Below are 19,650 nucleotides of genomic sequence, written 5' to 3'. Positions count from 1 at the left end.
GCAATACTGTATCTGACTTCCTATGTAAAGGTGTCAGGTGCACAGCAGTTTTCTTTTTATTTCTTTGGAAAAAGTGTTTGTGAATCCTGACACTAGTGTCAATGGCCAGTTTGTTATCAGTAGATTATCACGTTCCTCTACTATTCTGTAGAAAACAGTGTGAGCATACTTTAACAAAGTAAACAATGAATGCCACCAAACAATGAGTGATTAAGTGACAAAAATGCCGCACCCTTTCGCCACCATGGTGTTATGTCAGAGGATTTCACTTGCACTGTGTTACACATAAAGCACTTCATACAGAACAAAACAGGTGTTAGCCATTTGGTGAAACTAATAAATGGTAAAAATTTATCACAAAGAGACAACAATCAGTGTATTACTTTTTTAATCAGTAAACACATATTCATACAAAATACAAAAAAAATTATTTGAGCTCCACATTGTCCTACCAAAATCACAATCATACATTAAGCACAACAGGTTAAGCATTAATTACCTAATATTTCTATGTCAGAATCCTTCATGTAACACATTCATATGAGCTTTGTATCTTACAGCATGACTGAGTTTTAATGACTTAGTTTTTCTGATCTGGTCTTGAGTGACAACAATGAGTCTCACAGACACATACACAACCAGACATAATGTCTTGCATACCATGTAGCACGGTAGGGTTGATACTCAGTCATAAAGAAAACAGAATTGTATCATTTAAGGAGGTATTTTATTCTCAGTCATCTTATTTCCTCATGTGTGCTTACTGTTAACTGCAAAGTGTTTGAAGTGATAGAAGAGCATCACACTCTTAATGAGAGATTTTTCATCCTTTCTGTTTTTTGGCTCACTGCCTCTTGCGCAGGTGGACATATAGGACTCCACTGACCAGGAGGAGAGGGACACACAGCCATGCCAGGATGAAACAGTAGCCAAAGCGTCCTTTGCTCAGATCTCTGGAGTCATTTAAGATCTCCTTTCTGTGGAAGGTGAAGATGAGGCAAGCAGCAAAGGCTGTGAAACCTGCAAGAGTAACATATTAAAACGTTTTAGTTCAAATTCTTATCTCATCACCGTTATACATTTTCATGGTATATATTTATTTAACTACACATTAGAGATTAATAAAAATGCCTACCGAAATATTTAGTAAAAAAAAAATAATACTGGCATTGTTCTACATTTTTCTTATTGTCAACAAATGCCACAATAAGACCAAAACAATTCATTATTGCGTCTCAATCGTCAATTCTCTGACTTCCCTAAACTGTTTGTGGCACTCAGTCTCAAGCCCATTGGTTCCTACTGAAGTGTAAATGTATTTACAGCAGTAGGACGGTGTTTGTGGGATTGACGTTCATCGTAATGAAGGGACATGTCACCCAGTGCAGCATTGTGGTTCATAGATGTGTTTTAAATTGTTTTTGGACAACAATGGAGGGAATAAGCTGTATCAGGCTTTAGCTACGCATGCAATACTTGTTAGTCGGATAAATGTATTGAGATTTGTTGACAATGAGGAAAAAAATTTAATATAGCCAATCTTACTCTTTAAAACCCCAAATGTGGGTTATTTCCTCCATTTATATAATATGAGTACAGTATATAGATTCAGATTCATAAAGAGTAGAAAATTGCAAAAAGATAGAAACCAAGCTGTCTCTAATAAAAACATAAGCTAAATTTCAAAAGTGCAGTTAAGTTGTCACTGTCATAAGAAATTGCTTGTTTGCTTCTTCAAAACACCTGCAAAGGCCTGACAGAGGCCTGTGAAGTAGAAGAGTCCTCCTTTGGATATGGTGAGCAGCTGACCCAGAAAAACCAGGAAGGAGATGGAGGAGAAGACCACAGAGAGGACCATGAGGGCCTGGACAGACTGCAGCCAGTCTGGGAGAGCACAAGCAAAACTAAAAGCTTCAGGCAGTTATGAAATATCCAATCATGCAGAAATGCCAAATATGACCAGTAAATAAACAAACCAGCTAGCACGCAGACAAATACTTTGAAAATGTACCGCTTTCATTGGTAGCAGCACACAGCCAGGTCCTTGTTGCATTATCATAGAAGCAGTTATACCAGAGGTCTGTGATTTCTGAATCAGTCCACACCCACCAGGACTGCAGAAAGAAAGAAAACACTTTCGCCTTTTGCCTAAACTAGGTAAATTGATACACACAGTCATAGTTTAGAACTGATGGATCAGATTTCAAACACAGTTTCTCAGAATGGCACAGTGCACAAAACCACAGGTAGTATGTTGATGAGCAGCATTTTTGTGATTGATTTTATTTACATCATACAGTGATTAACAGTGACAATATACTGAGACAATATAGGTTAAGACATCATTTGACATGTGTCTCACCTTTTCCAGGGTGGCGATAAGGAGCATGGCCAAGGTGAGCAGATGCAGCACAGTTAGGGATATGAGCAGGAAGACCATGGCTGCTTGGAGATGAGGGTAGAGTTTGGTATCCTGTGTACAAACAACCCTGCTATGTTATTACGATTATGGGATGATGTCTTCACAAGAGCAGTAAGCCTGTAACATCCATTTGTGTTAAGATTGGTGGCTCCACATAGAACCCAACAGCTCTGTAGTCAAAGAAACACCATTTGCCACTGCTGAGCACCGTCCCCTTCAACCATGTCATTTAAAATGGCCAGCAGATTTCTCGAGGCAGTGGCCCGAAACAGTGGACTCCCTGTCTGCCTCTCGAGGAAATTCTGAGCACTTTCATCATGCATCTCAACATCTGCACGGACAATCTCTGCCCATTTATCAAACCGCAAACATGCCAGAAAGAGGTGGTATTTCTCTCTGTCCTCAGAGCCTGTTCAGTCTCTGAGGAATACATCAGAACATCACCTCCCTGTAACCGTTGTAAACAAACTTGTAGACTGAAACCCTATCTACCAACAGTCTGACATACTGTTGTGTACTTTTTATGAATCTGGGAACAAACTTCATACCAACAGTATAAAGGATGACAATATGGCATTACATTTGAGGTTCAATAAGAAAAACTTACATAAGTATTCCTTAATCTTTTCAAACACTCCCCAATGATCCACCCCATAAAAAGCTATTGTGAAACAGCTTTTAAGTCAAATGACAAAAACTCTGAGAGTGATGAATGACTCATTGATTTTATTCAAATCAGTGTAGTGTCTTTTTCCATCAGAAACTTTTGCAAGGACACAAGAAAAATGGGAAGTCACATTATTAAGTAAGACTTCTTCCTTTTTGGCTTCAGTTCAAAAAATATAGCTGTTAAAATAAGTAAAGACATTATTAAGTATGTATTATGGCCTACTTACAGTACAAACTAAATAAGGAATTCTCTTAAAACATGAATATAGTGTTGTGTGTTGTTTTTCTACTACATCAAATGCAGCTAAATTAGAAAGGGTGTAATGCACAATATAAATGCAATTCATTTTTCTGATCAAAAGTTGAGTCTAAAATATCAAAACTGTGCATTTGTTACATTTGTTTCTGTGGCCAAAAACAGAGGCTGCTGCCTGGTTCAAATCATTGAATCATTTTTACTACAATTTCTAGATGTAGACTTTTACTTTTACCTAAATTACCAACCCTCAACTGTACAGTACACTCAGGATTTTAAGAGATGGTTTTCTACACCTTGCACATGTTTGTCTTCCCCACCCAGCTCTGCCCATAGAGGGAAATCCTTGTTGCTATTAGATTGTGGACAATACAGAGAGGCATGTGTTTGATTACATACTAGTACATCTGGCCTCAGTGTGAGGCACCTGGCACAGACAGAAGGAAAGTAATGACCACAGAAATTTCAAGCATATCACGATGGAAGAACAGAAAAGCATCTTTATAAACATTCAAACAATATCATTATTTGATCACATTTGGGTGTGACATGCATCTCATTAGGCAATTGTTACATCATACTAAGCTGTATGTTTCAGAAAATAATAGAAAATCCAGACATATCATTTCTTTTTAATCCAACATAACCAAGATGTTTTGAGTCCTTACCCTTCAGTGATCGTCTTTGATTTTTTTCCCCCAGTTGCTGCTCTCCTCCCTCTGCTCTTTCTGTTTTCGCAGACGTTTTAGCTCCAAAACTGGGAGAGAAGGGTACAAAAGAGGAATGTGGAGTTAGATATAGGAGGAGTTCTCAACACCCATTTCCTCTAAATTTTCCCTGCCCTCCCCCTCAAATCTGTGGTCTGGACCAACTTAACACCAAAAATAACATTCCTCTGGACCGGCATAAACACAGAGCATTTTCTCCAAAACTGTACGGCAGACATCCAATCTGCATTGAAATTTGGAACAATGATGAGGTGGTGTATGCCTAAATCCATAATTCAGAGCCTACTGAAGGACAAACAGAATCATGCAGTTAGAAACATGTTTGTCAGTGCAGCACATGTAGACCTACTCATGCCGTTCATCCAGCCGTGCAGCTTGGCATGAAGACCACCACAGTATTTCCAGAGTGAGGTGATTGAAAGGCAGGAAATGAGGGCTGGTTACTGCCCACTTTTCATTGTATATGTGCGGGAACTCTCAGACCACCCAAGACACAACACACAGTGTTTAATCCTAAATTTCATCGTCAGTAAGAAATTTGCATACAAATTCAGTTTCATTAGATGACACTGATTACAGTAAAAATAAACTTTATTGTCCCACCAGGGGAGGAAATTTGTCTCACCAACAACACAATATACACAATAAAAGCAATAAGATGTAATACAATGATATTTGTATTCTGTTGTGTGTGTGTGTGTGTGTGTGTGTGTGTGTGTGTGTGTGTGTGTGTGTGTGTGCATACACCTGCGTGGGTATCAATAGGTTGTTGGTCCATTAGTAGTGTAGATGACAGGTTTTGCTCTGTGTTTTATTGTTTCCTGTCGCCTGTCCAATGACTACAGATGGAAATTAGCTAGTAGCTAAATATGGTACAAAGCATCGAGCAGTTTATGTGCAAAAAACAATTTATGTAACTAAAATCTCTCAGCTGGGTAAGTTTATTTGCACCCCATAACAATTTATGTTGTTATCTGTATAATGAACAAATTTTGGAAGGAAGTTACTGGCAGCTGAAGAAACAATGGATGCCTATACCAAAGTATGAGTAATATTTCATTAACTAACCAATAACCAGTGGTGGAGGAACTATTCAGATCCTTTACATAAGTAAAAGCAAAATCATGTAAAATAATCCATTACAGGTAAAAGTCCAGCATTAAAAATGTTACTCAAGTAAATGTAAGTTTTATTAGCAAAATGTACTTGAAGTATCAAAAGTAAAAGTACTCAATGCAGAAAAAAGTGGCCACTATGAGTGAAATACTATTAGAAATAATATTATGGATTATTATGAATGTAGCCTAAATGTGTAAGCAGCATTTTACTGTTGTATTCGAGGTGGTGCTAATATGAACTATTCTATATATATTGGGTAGTTTAATCTATAACAACAATGCATCGTATGTTGTAAACTCATCATAAATTCTGAATGTAAAATCTTAATTTTTTAATTAACTGTAACTATAACTGTCAGGTAAATGTAGACTAAAAAGGACCACATTTCTCTCTCAATAGTGGAGCAGAGGTATAACTAGAAATGGAAATACTGAAGTAGCCTACCTCAAATTTGTCCTAATAGGATTTGAGTAAAAGCAATTAGTTGCCATCATTTTACTTTATAACGGATTAGATAAATAGATTCAACAAAATGACAATCAAATATGCAATGCATTCTTACACAAAGTTTCGTTTTTACTAATGTTTACCAGTGAATTTAAACTATTCACACTGTTAAGAGTCCCACAAGACTCCTTCAAGGACCCATGGACAGCCCATGATCACAATGCGTAAGAAATAACAGAACCTCGCACCACCACTTATTCAAGCGACAGCCAGTGATATTTTACTGTAGGCTACATTCCTTCAGCCTGAGTCCACACTGTGTTTTCACTCTCTGTCGCTGATGTTGACGCGAAAGTTTCGAGTATCTATTCACCCAAAGTTTGTGGGGAGTTGAGTGCGTGCGTTTGTTAAGTACCGTTATAACCGTTGAACAACGGAAAGACGACAGCAGGCGACTCGCGTGTTTACGTCGCGGTGTTCTAGAACGCCAGGCTACGTTCTGTCTCAAAGCCAGTAAGAGCTGAGTTTCTGCGTTCGGAGTCGATATCGGAATATTTCGGAAAACGACAAAAGTGAGGTACAAAATGTGAGTGCAGTAGTGGAAACCACGGTCAAAAGTTGTTTCTCACCGCAGGACAAATGGCTCAACCACAGGTACAGAACACGTTCTGCTTTTTCTTCGTTTAGTTTACTTGACAGCTAGCTAAACCTAAACTTTAACTAAAACCTGAGACCTACAAAATCGCATGCACCAGATGTGACGTTGAAAATATCATCTTTGTCCACACTGTATCACACATCAGTATCATCAGCTTGCTCCAGCTACAAGCTTTGATGTTTACACTGAGTGAATGCTCTGGTTTGTTGTTGCTTATATATATATATATATATATATATATATATATATATATATATATGTGTGTGTGTGTGTGTGTGTGTGTGCATAGAGAGAGAGAGAGAGAGAGAGAGAGACAGTAGTAGTAAAATAAAGTTCTGTGGGTTTCAGCTATAATATATATATAAGTGTGGCTATAATGACTGAGGTTTAAGGGTTTAACTTTAACACTCAAGATGTGGTCAATTATTATTTTGTGTTGTTATTCAGTTATTACCAGTTTTAGACCACCACAGATACACAAGGAAGAAGCAGTTCAACAGAAACATACTGGCAATGCCAGCTGTCTCAAGGAAAGAAACAGCTGTTCCCAAAATGTGCAAACAACTTTAGCCACAGCCAAGGAAAGTGTCAGTTATCTCACTCTTGTTCAGAGTTGGGGAACATTCATTGATAAAGAGTATTGTGACAAGCATCTGGCCATCTTGAAATGTAACATGAGCATTATCACTCCCAGGAAAAACCCACAAGGTTGATAATCACCTTATGTTATCCTGAAACGCTGTTTATGTATTGTAATTGTAATCAGTTTCTCTTATAGAAAGTGAATTGAAGTTGCAGGGTGAGATTAAAAAATGCATCTTTTAATAATGATATCCTATCCACACAGGTAAAATAATAATAATATTCACATTAGAGATTTGAGTGGAAACTTGTACAGTAATTCAGTTTCTCCTCCAACAATGCAAGTAGTCAGAGACAATAAGCCCTTTCTAAGTATAAGATAAGGTCGTGGTTTGTCAGTGACCATGTCCACATGTCACCCATACGGTCTCTAGGAGGAGCTGGAGCAGATCGCCACATGGTTTAGTGAGGAGGGACTTGCTCCTGACTCCCCTAAGGAGGCGCAGTTGTGTTTGCTATGGCGTGGCCTCCAGCGCACAAGAAGCCGTCTGAGCAGTGTGACATGGGACCTGGACACGCAGAGCTCACAACACTTAGCAGAGATGGCAGAGGTAAGTTATCATTGCAGAATTACCAATGACCGCAGAAATTGTCAAGAAGAACAAGAATAAGTGAAGGTCTGTGTCTATTAGTGACTATTAAGACATTGGCTTTCTGTCTGTCTGTAAGGTACGCAAGTCCTTGGAGCAGATCCGAATCTTTACACAACACAAAGATGTTTTGGCTCAGGAGATACAAGACGAAAACGATCAGCTCAAGGACCAGCTGCGACGCCTGATATCCCTTCAGGGTTGGAAATTTTTACTTGTACCCCACCTACAAATAAGAATAATCCAACAGCAAGAGCAGTAGTGACAAAATTCACACTTCTGGATCTTTTTCTTCACTATGAGAAAGTCTTTTAGTCTTTTAGAATTGTTGTGTGGTATACTGCAGGTATTTTTGTCTCATACACTGAAAGCTTTCTACTTACTACAATTTCTTTCAGTAACACAAGCCATGTTAACTGTCCTGTCTTGTTGGACAATTTGCCAAGACATGTCAGTTAAAACATAAAGACATTCTTGGAGTTAGACAGAGACAGTCCTGGATGGTTTCATAGAAAAGCTCAGAGAAGCGGCTGTGCGCTGCTCTTTTAACAGAGGTGGGCCGGTTAACCAGACGTATATTTGCCAAACCAACCAGTCTTTTCTCTTTTCTCTCTCTAAAACTGAAAAATATTGTTTGAAAACACTTTTGATAAAGCATAAATCAGACCTTTGTGTCATTTGTCCAAGTAAGTTTTCTAGTGCAGTGTCTTCTTTGCCTCATTGTGGTGCGCTTAGCCATAATGGGCTCATTACTGACTGTATTTCCCCAATGGCAAAAGGGGGCAACAATGAGCCCATTTCACACTCGAAAACAAACTTCAACAAGCGACACAAAGGTGAGATTTATGCTTTATCGGAAGGGTTTTCAAACTAAATGTTCCAGTTTTACAAGATAACTTCAAGGATGATGGCTAACTGGTTGGGTTGTCAAATGTCTGGTTAACTTCCCCTCTGCCATTAAAGAGCAGCACACAGCCGCCTCCCTGAGTTTTTCTATGGAACCACCACGGACTGTCTCCCACACAGTGGGTAAGACGAACGGGGATATCTCAGGGTAGTGGTACTTCTACAGGCCAAGCTCACATAAACTGACAGCTTTCTTGGGACAAGACCTCAGACACCCTTAGTCCACAGATTTTCAGATTTTAAAGCATTATAAATCCTACCCTTTCACCATTCTCTATTGTGATAGATTCCCAGATAAGCGAGGTGGCTAAAATGCTGTACCAGCAGGGTCTCACAGAGTTGATTCACAGCAGCCCCAGTGAGCAGGTGGCTTACCTCCTGGTGGAGAGAGCCTCCTTACTTGGGACCAGTGTGGTTCCTGATACTCTGACGGGTGATGGAAACACAGCCAGCCCGCTGGGGACCGAAGCACATGCGCCGAACACCAATCCACACCAGGTTAGGGGAAGAACATCCTAGGTTTAATCCTTGTGTCACTCCTTTAATTTCTGCCATTTTCACCTTTATTTGATCATTAACAGTTAAGAGAGATGGAAAGTTGGTGTAAAAGTGAGATACATGGGTTATTATTAATCATTTAAGTTAAAAAAGGTGACTTTTAGCTTTGATATCTAAAAGATGCAAAGCTCTCAGCACTATTAGGAATGTACAAAAGCATGTCATTTCCATTATTTGAGAAAATAAAGCCAACACCAGAGAGAAGTTTGTGATAGACATAATGCTCTCTTCCCCCTTTAAGTTTTCTCTTTTAAAGCACGAGATCCCTCGTGTGTGATATTTCTTGTATAATTATACCACAATTAAGTCAGATTCATATGGACAAATTCTGAAACGTTTAAGATTTTTTCAATTGTTAGAAGGGCATGCCTTATACATTTCTCTGCTCAGATGACTTGTTTTTCTGTGGTTCTGTGATCTAATGTTCTTCCACAGTCTTGCCACAAGGAGGCACCGCATCATGGCCAGAGCTCATGGAAGAGACTCTTTGGACTCCACAAAGCTGCACAGAGCAAACATACTTTTATTCCTGTATGTCCTTTCATCTACAATAATGTTACTGCATCCCATACTAACAAACACTAAAAACTGCACTCAGGTCAGTTGGAAAATCAGACACAATCAGTCACACTGACTTTATTTTCTGTATCCCAAGGTGCACTTTTGAATGTGAGGATCTTTTTGCATGTTTTCTGTTCAAAACTCCTGTTCAGCAGCATCCACATTAACTGCAAACTCTTTTTTTTGTTCCATTGTTATTAAGCTCTGTTACCAGCACAAGCTTGGGAACTTTGCATGGCAGAAGAAATTCAGGATACTACACCACTGATACACCTTGATCCAGTGCACTTCCCAAGGTCTCTTGTCTGTTCTTGCATGCATTTATGAACATTCTTGTTTGTATTCACCGGTTCTCTTCATAATACAGCAATCACTTTAATCTTGGTTGTTTTTTTCTCTCTCTCTTTAGGCTGAGGCCAGGCATTTGGCTGGCCAGGCAAACAGTGTGGAGAGGGAATGTTCAAGACTGGAGCGGGACCTGGAGGAGGGTTCCCGCCGGCTGGCTATGGCTCACAATGAGATCCGGCGTTTGACTGATGAGCTGGAATCTGCTCATTTAACCCAAAGAGCCTATGGTGAGAAACATTAATCAGCTACTTACAAGCAGACTGTGTCATTTGCAAAGAGATTTCTCATGGTGATAATACAGCAGCCTGCTGTCACCACTATCTCAGTGCTTCCTCTATTTTCATTTATCATTAAATCAAGGTGGCCACCACTGGTGCAAAGAAAACATTACAAACTTTCCATTTACCATCATACAATATCCAAAGACTAAAGTTTCCAAAATATTCAAAAACTGAAGTTTCCACCAACTTCCACTGCTCTAAAGAGTACTGTGAAAACATTGTTTATTCTAACGTCTGTTTTTTTTTTTTTAGAGCCTGAGCTGGAGGCAGCACAGCAGGAGGTAGAGCAACTCAGACAGGAAGTAGAAAAACTGAAGAAATATGGTGAGAATTATTTTTTCATGTGTATTCTTTAAACTGTTATCAAATAATTACCCTATGTTACTGAGTGAATATTGAGTGTAAAAGGGAGAAAAGATCCCCACATAGCTCAGATCTATCTGTTTGGTATACCTGCTTCTCCTGTTCAAGGGCTGGAGATTATTCCAGCATGTACTGGGTGAGAGGCAAGGGAGACCCTGGACAGGTCACCAGTCTATTACACACATAAACAAACACATTCACACTCATAACTTAAGACAATTTACAGTTTCCATGTCACCTAACCTGCTGGTCTTTAGACTGTGGGAGGAAACCCACACGAACGTATACACAGAAAAGTCCTCCTGGCTTGGTGAGGTTCAGGCCGGAAGCAACAGAGAAGCTATGATGCCACTCACTGAACCACCCCACTGCCCTAGATCTGATTCTAACAACAATACTTATTTTTTTGTTAAACTCTAGAAAAAAGAACCCTAGAAAGTCCCTAAAATGAAAAAAACTTGAATTCTCAATGTTTGTATTTTCATGTTCATCTCCAAATCGACCAGCATTTCACAGACAAGAATGTATGATAGCAGTTAATCCTTTAACGCATATTATTTATAATTTGATGAGGGAATTTTCTGTCTTTATTCCAAAAGAAATGGTGGAACTGCGAAAGGCCAAAGAGCTGAACGATCGTCTGGACCTTGAGATCAGAGCCTTGAGGAGCAGGGTACGTTCCCTGGATGCTGAGAAAAGCTCTCTGCAGCAGATGGTAAGATACCTGCTGAAATAAGGTATTTTAACAGTAAACACTTCTTATAGAACCAGAACATTATGGTGAGATAATACTACAGTCCCAAGTTTTTATTTTCCACAATTTTTTGCAGCAAAGACTTTCAAAATTTCAATAACAGAATAAGCTTGAATTTATAGCACTGGTAGGAAACACACACTTAACTCTCATTGATGCATCGAATTGGTAAGTCATTCTAAATTACTAGTGCAGTGCCTGTTCAAAAATGGGCCGATTGCTTGGCCTCTGGTATTGCTGCTTCAACACAAAAAATGAATACTGTTGGTTTGAGGTGTGAATGAGTATACACACATCAACAACATGAAAGAAACTAAAATTTTATTATACATAGATGTTTAGTACTGTAATAGTGAATCTCTCATTTCAAGTTTTTTCCAATTTTTTTTATATGAAAACAACTCATGCAGGGACTTGAGGGGTTAATGAACACTAGTTTTTTCGTTATTTGACTATTACGCCTCATTTAGCCATTTTTAGTTAGTCCATATGCAATTTAAATTCAATTTTATCCTGAGTAAGAATATTCACTCCCACTAATCCAAATTCATTTCCAGATTCCAGGCCTAGAATTAAGTCATTTTTAAGGCATGCCACTTTGGCCTTTGATAAATATAAATTTATTGGGGTAAAGCGGCCAAAATGTAGGGCACCAAGGCCAAAACCAATGGTGCAATAACAAGTGATAATTACGTTGTGTGAAGACAAAACAGTATACAAAAATCGACAAATAGGTGTCAGTGTATTTATATAAATAAAAAAAAAGGAGTACTGAGTTTATTAAAAAAAATGTACACTGAATCAAGCACATCATGTTTAATTAGGAAAGTAGTTTAGAAACACGCACACAAAGGGCAACCATTAACTGCATACTGTCGTTAGAAACTGAGTACAATTAGCCTGATCAGCCACTGTGAGTAATCATACTCACGTACAAACAGACTAAACCATTAAATCAAACCAATAACTAACCACAATCAACTTTATACTTTAGCAGTTACCTAATGTTTCTGTAATGGTGAAAACGTTAATATACAGTATTAGTTTGAATTAAATTGAAGCTCCCTGCGCGCTCCTGGGTAAATATTACGCCAAACTCCCTTTAAGAAATGACTAACAATTCCTTACGTGTCCACAAAAACACGACTCTAGAAACACAAGATAAAAAGGCGTCCTTTGTCGACAGTCTTCATGTCAATTCAGCATCAATATAAGCCATAAAGATTATATGTACAAACTTTACATTTTGCATTTGTCCAGTTATATTGGATTAGATGCTATCGACTACATAACACTTTTGAATAGTCACTTTTTCGTCACTGATGTGAGATTTGTCAGGTAACACTATTGTGCTGATGCCCATTGATGTCTGACACAGGCCATTGAAGGACTTTAGATCCAAACAGCTTTTTGCAAACGTTGCATTCCGTGGCTTTTGTTCTTGTACATTCAAAATTTTGTACTCAAAAAAACATCCCTCTTTATACAATTACCAAAGCTTGTGATGCAGTGTTTTACACAAAATGGCTTGCAATCACATTAAAGTGACTGTAAGTGATGTTTAAAATAAAATTTAATCTGCTGCTACCAAAATTTTACACGGCAATAATACATTTTATGTCCCTGTTCAGAGACAGCAAGGCAGTACGACACATTTGATCACGTGTTTTTTTTTTTTCCCCCGGTTGTATCTCTGCAGAGGGAGGTGGAGCAGCAGGAGTCAGTCCTGCAGGAGCAGCAGCTCCAGACTGTGCAGGTTCAGGCCAACCAGGCCAATGAATTCTCTAAAGTAAGCCCTACAGTACAGATCCCTGAGTATCACATCTGACACTGAAACTGTCCATTCTACAATCAGCCTTTTAACTCCGAGCAGAGCATAACTCAGTTTTAAACAGCTACAGATGCTATCATTATCGTGTTGTAGTTTGTCAAGCAGGGTAGCAGTGAAGGACCCAAACACAGACAGGTAGGTAGAGCAGGTGCAGATCAACCACTTAATAAGAAACACAAAAGGCTTACACAGATTGCAGGCAGTCCAAAAGAGGGAATACAATACAAACAGGGAGCAGGTAAACAGTCAAAACCAAAAAACACAAATCCAGTGGCGAGCCGGGACCGCCAAACTCCACAAAACAACAAACCAGGATGCTTGACATGTATACAATGGCAAACTGACACTGAACAAATCTGACTAAATACACTTAGGTAGGGGAGACAACGAGACACAGGTGCAACTAATTAGGGCGGGGCAAACAATCAAAACTGGTGGGAAAAGCAAACAAAGACAGGAAGTAAAACAACAAGACACATGAGGAGAGGAGAACACTTCAAAATAAAACAGGAACTAACAGGATAAAAACCCAAAACCGTGACAATCGCCATTACCTATACCATACCTGTATATATTTTACAGCAGAGATTCCAATTTAATGTAGGAGACAGTACACAGTGGAGACTGGTTGGAAAGCTTGAGCATTTCTACTAAATCACCAGTAGAAACCTCTTGTTCTTGTAATCTTTCCAAATGACCTACTCAATACATGCTTGTGCATATGTGTTGAAAAAGTACTTTCTTGTTTCTTTAGTCGCAAGCAGCAGAGCTGGCACAGAGCAACCAGACCTGCAGAACTTTACAGGAGGAACTCACTGCTCTGACAAGATGCCTTATGGAAAAGGAGGAGACTGTGAGTACATAAAAATAGTAACAGATAGCAAACTAATGCAAGTTAGAATAGATACTTTGGCTGTCAAACACACAACAATGTGGTCATGACTGCTTCTTTTTAACTGTCTCCCAAACAAATAAATGGATAAAGTTTGACAAAGCTACCATCAAATGTCTCTTAATGATTATGAAGCATCCTCCAAATGTTGTGAATCAAACCCCTTGCACTAAGCCCAGAAAATCTACCTAACCTACCTATAAGCCATCAGTAATGTGTCTGATATGTCAGTGAGTCCCTGGTTAAACATTGTAAGATTGTGGGCTCATGGTGAAATTGCTTTGTAATATTGGATGGATATAAAGTATGATGCACTTTTTGGAACTCCAAAGACCAGATACTACATAGAGTGTGAGACCGAATTGTACAGACTAAATAAATAATTGTGTGTTTGGTGGCAGATGTGTGAGTGACCACATAGTGAGTTTTTGTGTCTATTTTTTGGAATGTAGATTGTTTCAGTATCTGCACTTTAAATGACGCAGAGGTATTTGTTCTCTTCTGTGTATTAAAAAAGTGTGTGTACAAATCTTGAGAAAACACTTTCAGTTTGAGCGCAGTAAAGTTTAAAGACATGAATTATTTGCAAATAAATCACCTATTGGAAGCTTTGCCTATATTATTATGAAATGTAAAAACTCCCATCATTCAAAGATCTAAAGTAAATGTGGACCCTGTGCTGAAACAGACTTTTGGTAACTACATTGATCTGTGTGTAATGTTTCTCAGGTTGGATCTCTGGAGAGGAAGGTGGCGCGGCTGGAGTCAGCCCTGCAGGAGCTGCAGCAGCAGCGGGCTGAGCAGCAGCGGGCTGAGCAGCAGCGGGCTGAGCAGCACCTCCTGACCTTGCAGGTTCAGGCCAACCAAGCTAATGAGTTAGCTAAAGAAAGTCTCACTGTACAAATCCTTGATCATTACATGAGAAGATTACATCTGCTTAAACTGCTATTCAAATCAAAGAGAGCAGAACTAAATTTTATATCAAATGGCAAAGGTTCAACACAGTTTGGTAAATCTTCATGTGAATGTATCCCTCTGCTAACCCAGTCTTTTCAAGAATCTTATTCTTGTCAAAACAGTGTTGAACACATCGGTATCAGCAAGCTTGACTTGTGAAATAAATTTTTGGTCCATACATGCCTGAATGTTGCTCTTTTTTCCAGTCCCAGGCAACTGAACTGATTCAGAGCAATGAGGTCTGCAGAGATTTACAAAATAAACTGAGCGCTCAGTCGACATGCCTTTTGGAGAAGGAGTCAGAAGTGAGCGATTCGATATATTAAAAGATTAGTTTCAGATAATTACATTAAAGACAAATTCATTAATAGATACTTTATTTTTTTTTAAGAGAAATGCACTACACTGGCTTTTGTTTCCTATTAAATGATGTCAAAACTTTTTCTTATTCTTTCAGATACATTCCCTTAAGCAGCAGCTGGATAATTCTCATAATGATCTGGATAACCTTATTGCTACCATCCGCATCAAAGAAAACAATCTTCAGGATCAAATGTAGGATATTCTACCTCCTTACACCATCCAGATACTACTGTGTGTGCATGACAACAATGTTGCAGTGATACATAGGTATGGTCTCTGTCTGTGTCCATGTGTGTGTGTTTGAAGGCCGTGGAAGCAACAAGAGGCAGATTCACAACATTGTGAAAGCACTCACTGTCAGCAGAAAGACACTATTGCAACAAAGTATAAAAAGCTACAGACACAACTACAGCTGCTGCAGAATAAGGAAAACACACTGCGTAGGGTAATTTCTTTTATACTTGAATATACTGGAAAATTGATCATTTATAACTGGTAATTTATCATGACTATGTTTGTCTATCTTACATATTATAACTTCCATTCATTGTATGACTTTTGACCGGCAGAAACTGTTGCCACCCATGTGGTAAGCTCAGAGAAAACAAAAATAAATGATTTTGAATGTGTCACAGTGAGTTTCATAACATACTGTATGCACTGAAACCCTTTATTCCTGTCACTGCTGATGTTTATACTTTTCACTGCAGGAGTGTCCTGATTATCAAGAAGCAGTGAAGACTCTGTTGGCCACCCAAGACGAGCTCAAGACACTTAAGAAGGAGATCTGTGAATCCCTTAAATGCCTCGACAAAGAGCGGAGGTAACAGGCCCGTAATGTTGCTGTCAGCTGAAAATCCTCTCTCTCCAAAGCTTCAAAAACACAATGTAAAGCTTGATGAGACAATTTCTATATTTATTTCAGCCAATAAAATTTGTATTCATGAACAAACACCAAAACCTTTTGTTCATCCTGTAGAGCATATAGAAAACTTTGACAGTGTATGACAATGTCCCTTCATAGTATAATAATAATATCTATCATAATAATATGATGTATATGTGTTATTTTTGTCCATCTTCTTACAGTAAATACCATGAGATGAAGGAAAAACACAAGGCAAAACTGTGTCGAGCCAAACAGAAATGTGATGTTGAAACAACATGGCGTGATGAGAAGATAAAAAATCTACAGCGAGAATTGTCCTTGTTCTCCCATTCATTAGCTAAGGTAAATCTGCAGTTTTGTCCCAGTTTATACAAAATAAACCAGGATGTTTGAGGTGTATCTTGTTTAATATTCAATTTATCATTATTTGTTATATATTTAATCAGATTTTTTTTTTGATTCATGGGATGGATTTCAATACCAATATTTATCCCTACCTGTGTTATATAAGTATGTTTGCTCAGTGAAAAGAAGGATTACTGCTATTTTATTATAAGTCCACAGCATCTTCAAGGAAAGGAGATGTTGATTCATAGGCAATGTGTAATTCCTGTACTGACACAAGTCTCCCTCTATAGACTGTTTTCAAATAAATGAGATTATATAAAAATTGGATGATGAATGAAGGAATTCAAATTGATTTTCTTTCCCAGGAAAAAGAGCTTACCATAAGTATAACTGTAGAAAATGACAAACTACTTGTCCAGAGGAGAAGACTACTACAACAGCTAAATGAGGAGGAGCACAACAAGAAAGACAGTACTCTAACAGCTTCATTGTCCAAATGCAGGTACTGAATTTACACAGTCATCATTTAAATGCATGATGAAACACATTATATTTAAAGGAAATAGCTAAAGTCATTTCTAGAGCTATTCACTAAATTACTGTATATTTAGCTAATGTGTGTTCACCGACAATGAAGAGGTGTGTGTTTTGATCTCAAGGGTGGATTTTCTAGAGATGGAAAACAAGAAACTAGGAAACAAAATACTCCACATGTCCAATCAGCTAGCTGTCCTGGAACGCAGCCTGCAAAACATGCAGTCACTTCACTTTGCTGACGTACCGGGCACAGTTAAGTCTACTTCATCTTTATACACAGGTTATGATTGCTGCTGCTGTTATTGTTGCAGTTTGGCCCTTGTAAAGCTACTTTAGATCAACTGCCTTCTTAACTAGGGACAAAACTAAAAGTCTGTAGCCATGCTAGCAACCCTGAGAGACTGTAATGCCTCACAGACACCAGAAAACAAAATGGTTGGCTGGATTAACAAGACTAAGAGTCCACAGCCATGGTAGCAGCTAGCTTAAACACAGCAGTGCTTTGAGCTTAATGCTAATGTCAACATACTAACATACTCACAATAATAAAGCTAAAATACTGATGTTTAGTAGGTATAATGTTTACCATGTTCATCAACTTAGTTTAGCCTGTTAGCATGCTAACATTTGCTAATTAGCACAAAACACAAAGTACAGCTGAGGCTGATGGGAATGTCTTTAATTTTGCAGGTATTTGGTCATAAACTAAAGTATAGAGGAAGTTTTTGATGGCGACCAGACGATGGCGCTAGATGAAAAGTTAAGGGATCAAAGAGATTACAATTCGTCCTGAGAAGGACATGGAATGTGTGTAGCAAATTTCATGGCAATCCATCCAACAGTTTCACCATTTCACCACATTTCACCACAAACACACAAATGTCAACCTGCTTGTGGCATTAGATGAAAAGTCAAGGGATCACCGAAGTCAGTAGGATTCATCCTCTGGTAAACATTCATGTTTGTACACAATGTGATGGCAATACATCCAGTACTGTAGTTTATGAGATATTTCAGTCTGGACCAAAGTGGTGGACCGACCAGACAACATTGCCATGCCACTAGCATAGCGGTATCTTGTCCTTAACTGAGACATTGAACAAGGCTCAGGGGGTCACTAAAGCTATTATGTTTAATCCTCTGGGGACCATACATTTCTGTACCAAATTTCATGCCAATCCGTCCAGTAATTGTTGAGATACGTGACTCTAGTGTTTGATGATACTGACCGACCCACGTTGCTGTTCCTTGAACCACGCTGCCACCTTTGCTGAACACACACAGAGAAAGACCAATTTATTTTTGAAATTATAGAATATTAATAACATAATTTCTTCTTTTGTTGTATTAGGAACTGAAGAAAATATGTAATCCTACACAGGTTTTTACATCTTTCCCTGTGCAAACTTCAAGGTAGGTCTAATCTTGATTCGGAACTTAAGCAAAACCTGTCTGCTTGCTAAATAAAACACCATTAAATGTCTGTGAACTTTGATTACGTCCCTAGTGCGATGATGACTGAGCCGTGTGAAATTCAGGGCTTATTGTACAATGCTCAGAGCAAGCAGCCAGACGTGACTTCTTCCCCTCACTGTTTCATCTCTGGGCCCCTGTCTCGATCAGCAGAGATGGGCTACCTGAATCTGACCTCCACTCAGAGCCACTCCGACCACTTGGCTTCCCGGCCACCTTCAGCAGCTCAGACAATACGTGTTGTTGAGATTTTCTGTCTATCTGCAACATGAATATACTGTACAGAAACTATTTAAGTAAATTAAATTAATAAACAAAATAACTGAATAATTTCCATTTCTGTGGCTTTCTCTTCCCTTTCGATTAAATTTTCAAGTTCATATCGAGCACAACAAAAATCTGGACCTTCCCAGAAGAGTTTCTTCTCACTCATAAAATATTTGGAATATGTCTATTGAAAATAAATAGTAGTTATGAGAAAAATGCAGTTACAATATTTGTTGCTTACTCCACTTAACCATGATTTCTCAATACACTAAAAGTAAGGCATTGTTGTGTCTATGACTATGACATGCAACAATTTCCTAATTTACTTGATTAACCTGACCTGATTAATTAAACTGATTGTTGTGTCATGTCAACAACAAAAGTCATGTTGGGCTCATTTCCTGGTTTCAACCACTGCCAGCCGGTAACCTGTTTTCCTTTATCTGGACCTGTATCTGCCTACCTGCTTGTTACCTGTCTGAACCTGTTGTCTGCCCGTAAGCTACATCACCCAATAAATACCATAGTCATCCGGCTACCTCATCCTCATACCGCTTCCTTGTCTTGTGCATTTGGTCCTCATACTGCACCACTTACAACATTGATAAGAAAGTTGAAATTCTTCCACTGCAACTTCAGGGTCAATAAATATTGTCCATCAAAAAAGAAGGAATTGGGAGAGAGGGGAAACTGACATACACATAAAAGGTCGATTAGAAGAAAAGCAGTCTAAATATCTCAGGTTTTACAGCTGTTTCTAAGCTTCCTATATTTGAAGATGAATCGGTACC

General features: G+C 38.6%; 2 protein-coding genes across 9 annotated transcripts; one reads left to right on the top strand and one right to left on the bottom strand.

The window, feature by feature from the left end:
* Window positions 1–371: 371 nt before the first annotated feature.
* emp3a (epithelial membrane protein 3a) lies at window positions 372–13,823 on the bottom strand. 4 transcript variants are annotated; one of them, XM_044217901.1, is made up of 6 exons: window positions 13,322–13,823; window positions 4,016–4,104; window positions 2,363–2,473; window positions 2,012–2,114; window positions 1,744–1,884; window positions 372–1,020 (listed from the first exon to the last, which is right to left on the bottom strand). In XM_044217901.1, the coding sequence occupies exons 3-6, from the start codon at window positions 2,438–2,440 to the stop codon at window positions 845–847; spliced, it is 498 nt and encodes a 165-aa protein (XP_044073836.1). In that variant the 5' UTR covers window positions 2,441–2,473; window positions 4,016–4,104; window positions 13,322–13,823; the 3' UTR covers window positions 372–844. The 4 variants fall into 4 exon arrangements, with proteins under 4 accessions (XP_044073836.1, XP_044073840.1, XP_044073830.1 ...); XM_044217905.1 differs by lacking the exon at window positions 13,322–13,823 and adding an exon at window positions 4,823–4,840; XM_044217895.1 differs by lacking the exon at window positions 13,322–13,823 and adding an exon at window positions 4,425–4,461.
* si:dkey-264d12.5 (coiled-coil domain-containing protein 30) lies at window positions 5,850–19,408 on the top strand. Of its 5 annotated transcripts, none has more exons than XM_044217837.1 (21): window positions 5,850–6,295; window positions 7,316–7,492; window positions 7,611–7,731; window positions 8,724–8,935; window positions 9,431–9,526; window positions 9,966–10,131; window positions 10,438–10,509; window positions 11,148–11,263; window positions 13,002–13,091; window positions 13,888–13,986; window positions 14,755–14,922; window positions 15,189–15,287; window positions 15,440–15,537; window positions 15,652–15,785; window positions 15,915–15,934; window positions 16,056–16,168; window positions 16,435–16,576; window positions 16,948–17,084; window positions 17,242–17,371; window positions 18,501–18,532; window positions 18,627–19,408. In XM_044217837.1, exons 1-21 carry the CDS (start codon window positions 6,281–6,283, stop codon window positions 18,862–18,864), a joined length of 2,475 nt encoding a protein of 824 aa, XP_044073772.1. In that variant the 5' UTR covers window positions 5,850–6,280; the 3' UTR covers window positions 18,865–19,408. The 5 variants fall into 5 exon arrangements, with proteins under 5 accessions (XP_044073772.1, XP_044073754.1, XP_044073786.1 ...); XM_044217819.1 differs by having other exon boundaries at window positions 18,471–18,532; XM_044217841.1 differs by having other exon boundaries at window positions 5,851–6,295; window positions 14,755–14,877; window positions 18,471–18,532.
* The last annotated feature ends 242 nt before the right edge of the window (window positions 19,409–19,650 follow it).

Source organism: Siniperca chuatsi, linkage group LG2, assembly GCF_020085105.1.
Source record: "Siniperca chuatsi isolate FFG_IHB_CAS linkage group LG2, ASM2008510v1, whole genome shotgun sequence".
Classification (NCBI taxonomy): Eukaryota; Metazoa; Chordata; class Actinopteri; order Centrarchiformes; family Sinipercidae; genus Siniperca; species Siniperca chuatsi.
This window is presented reverse-complemented; position numbering and strand designations above follow the sequence as displayed.

What these genes read in the sequence shown, in the direction of transcription:
- si:dkey-264d12.5 (XM_044217819.1), top strand. An exon ending in ACGCCTGATATCCCTTCAGG is followed by an intron (nt 7,732 to 8,723) that starts GTTGGAAATTTT and finishes CTATTGTGATAG; the next exon opens with ATTCCCAGATAAGCGAGGTG. An exon ending in AAAGCTCTCTGCAGCAGATG is followed by an intron (nt 11,264 to 13,001) that starts GTAAGATACCTG and finishes GTATCTCTGCAG; the next exon opens with AGGGAGGTGGAGCAGCAGGA.
- emp3a (XM_044217901.1), bottom strand. Translation starts at nt 2,440, where the DNA reads ATGGTCTTCCTGCTCATATCCCTAACTGTGCTGCATCTGCTCACCTTG. An exon ending in TTATCGCCACCCTGGAAAAG is followed by an intron (nt 2,115 to 2,362) that starts GTGAGACACATG and finishes TTCTTTCTGCAG; the next exon opens with TCCTGGTGGGTGTGGACTGA. An exon ending in CCTCTGTCAGGCCTTTGCAG is followed by an intron (nt 1,021 to 1,743) that starts GTGTTTTGAAGA and finishes TTACTCTTGCAG; the next exon opens with GTTTCACAGCCTTTGCTGCT.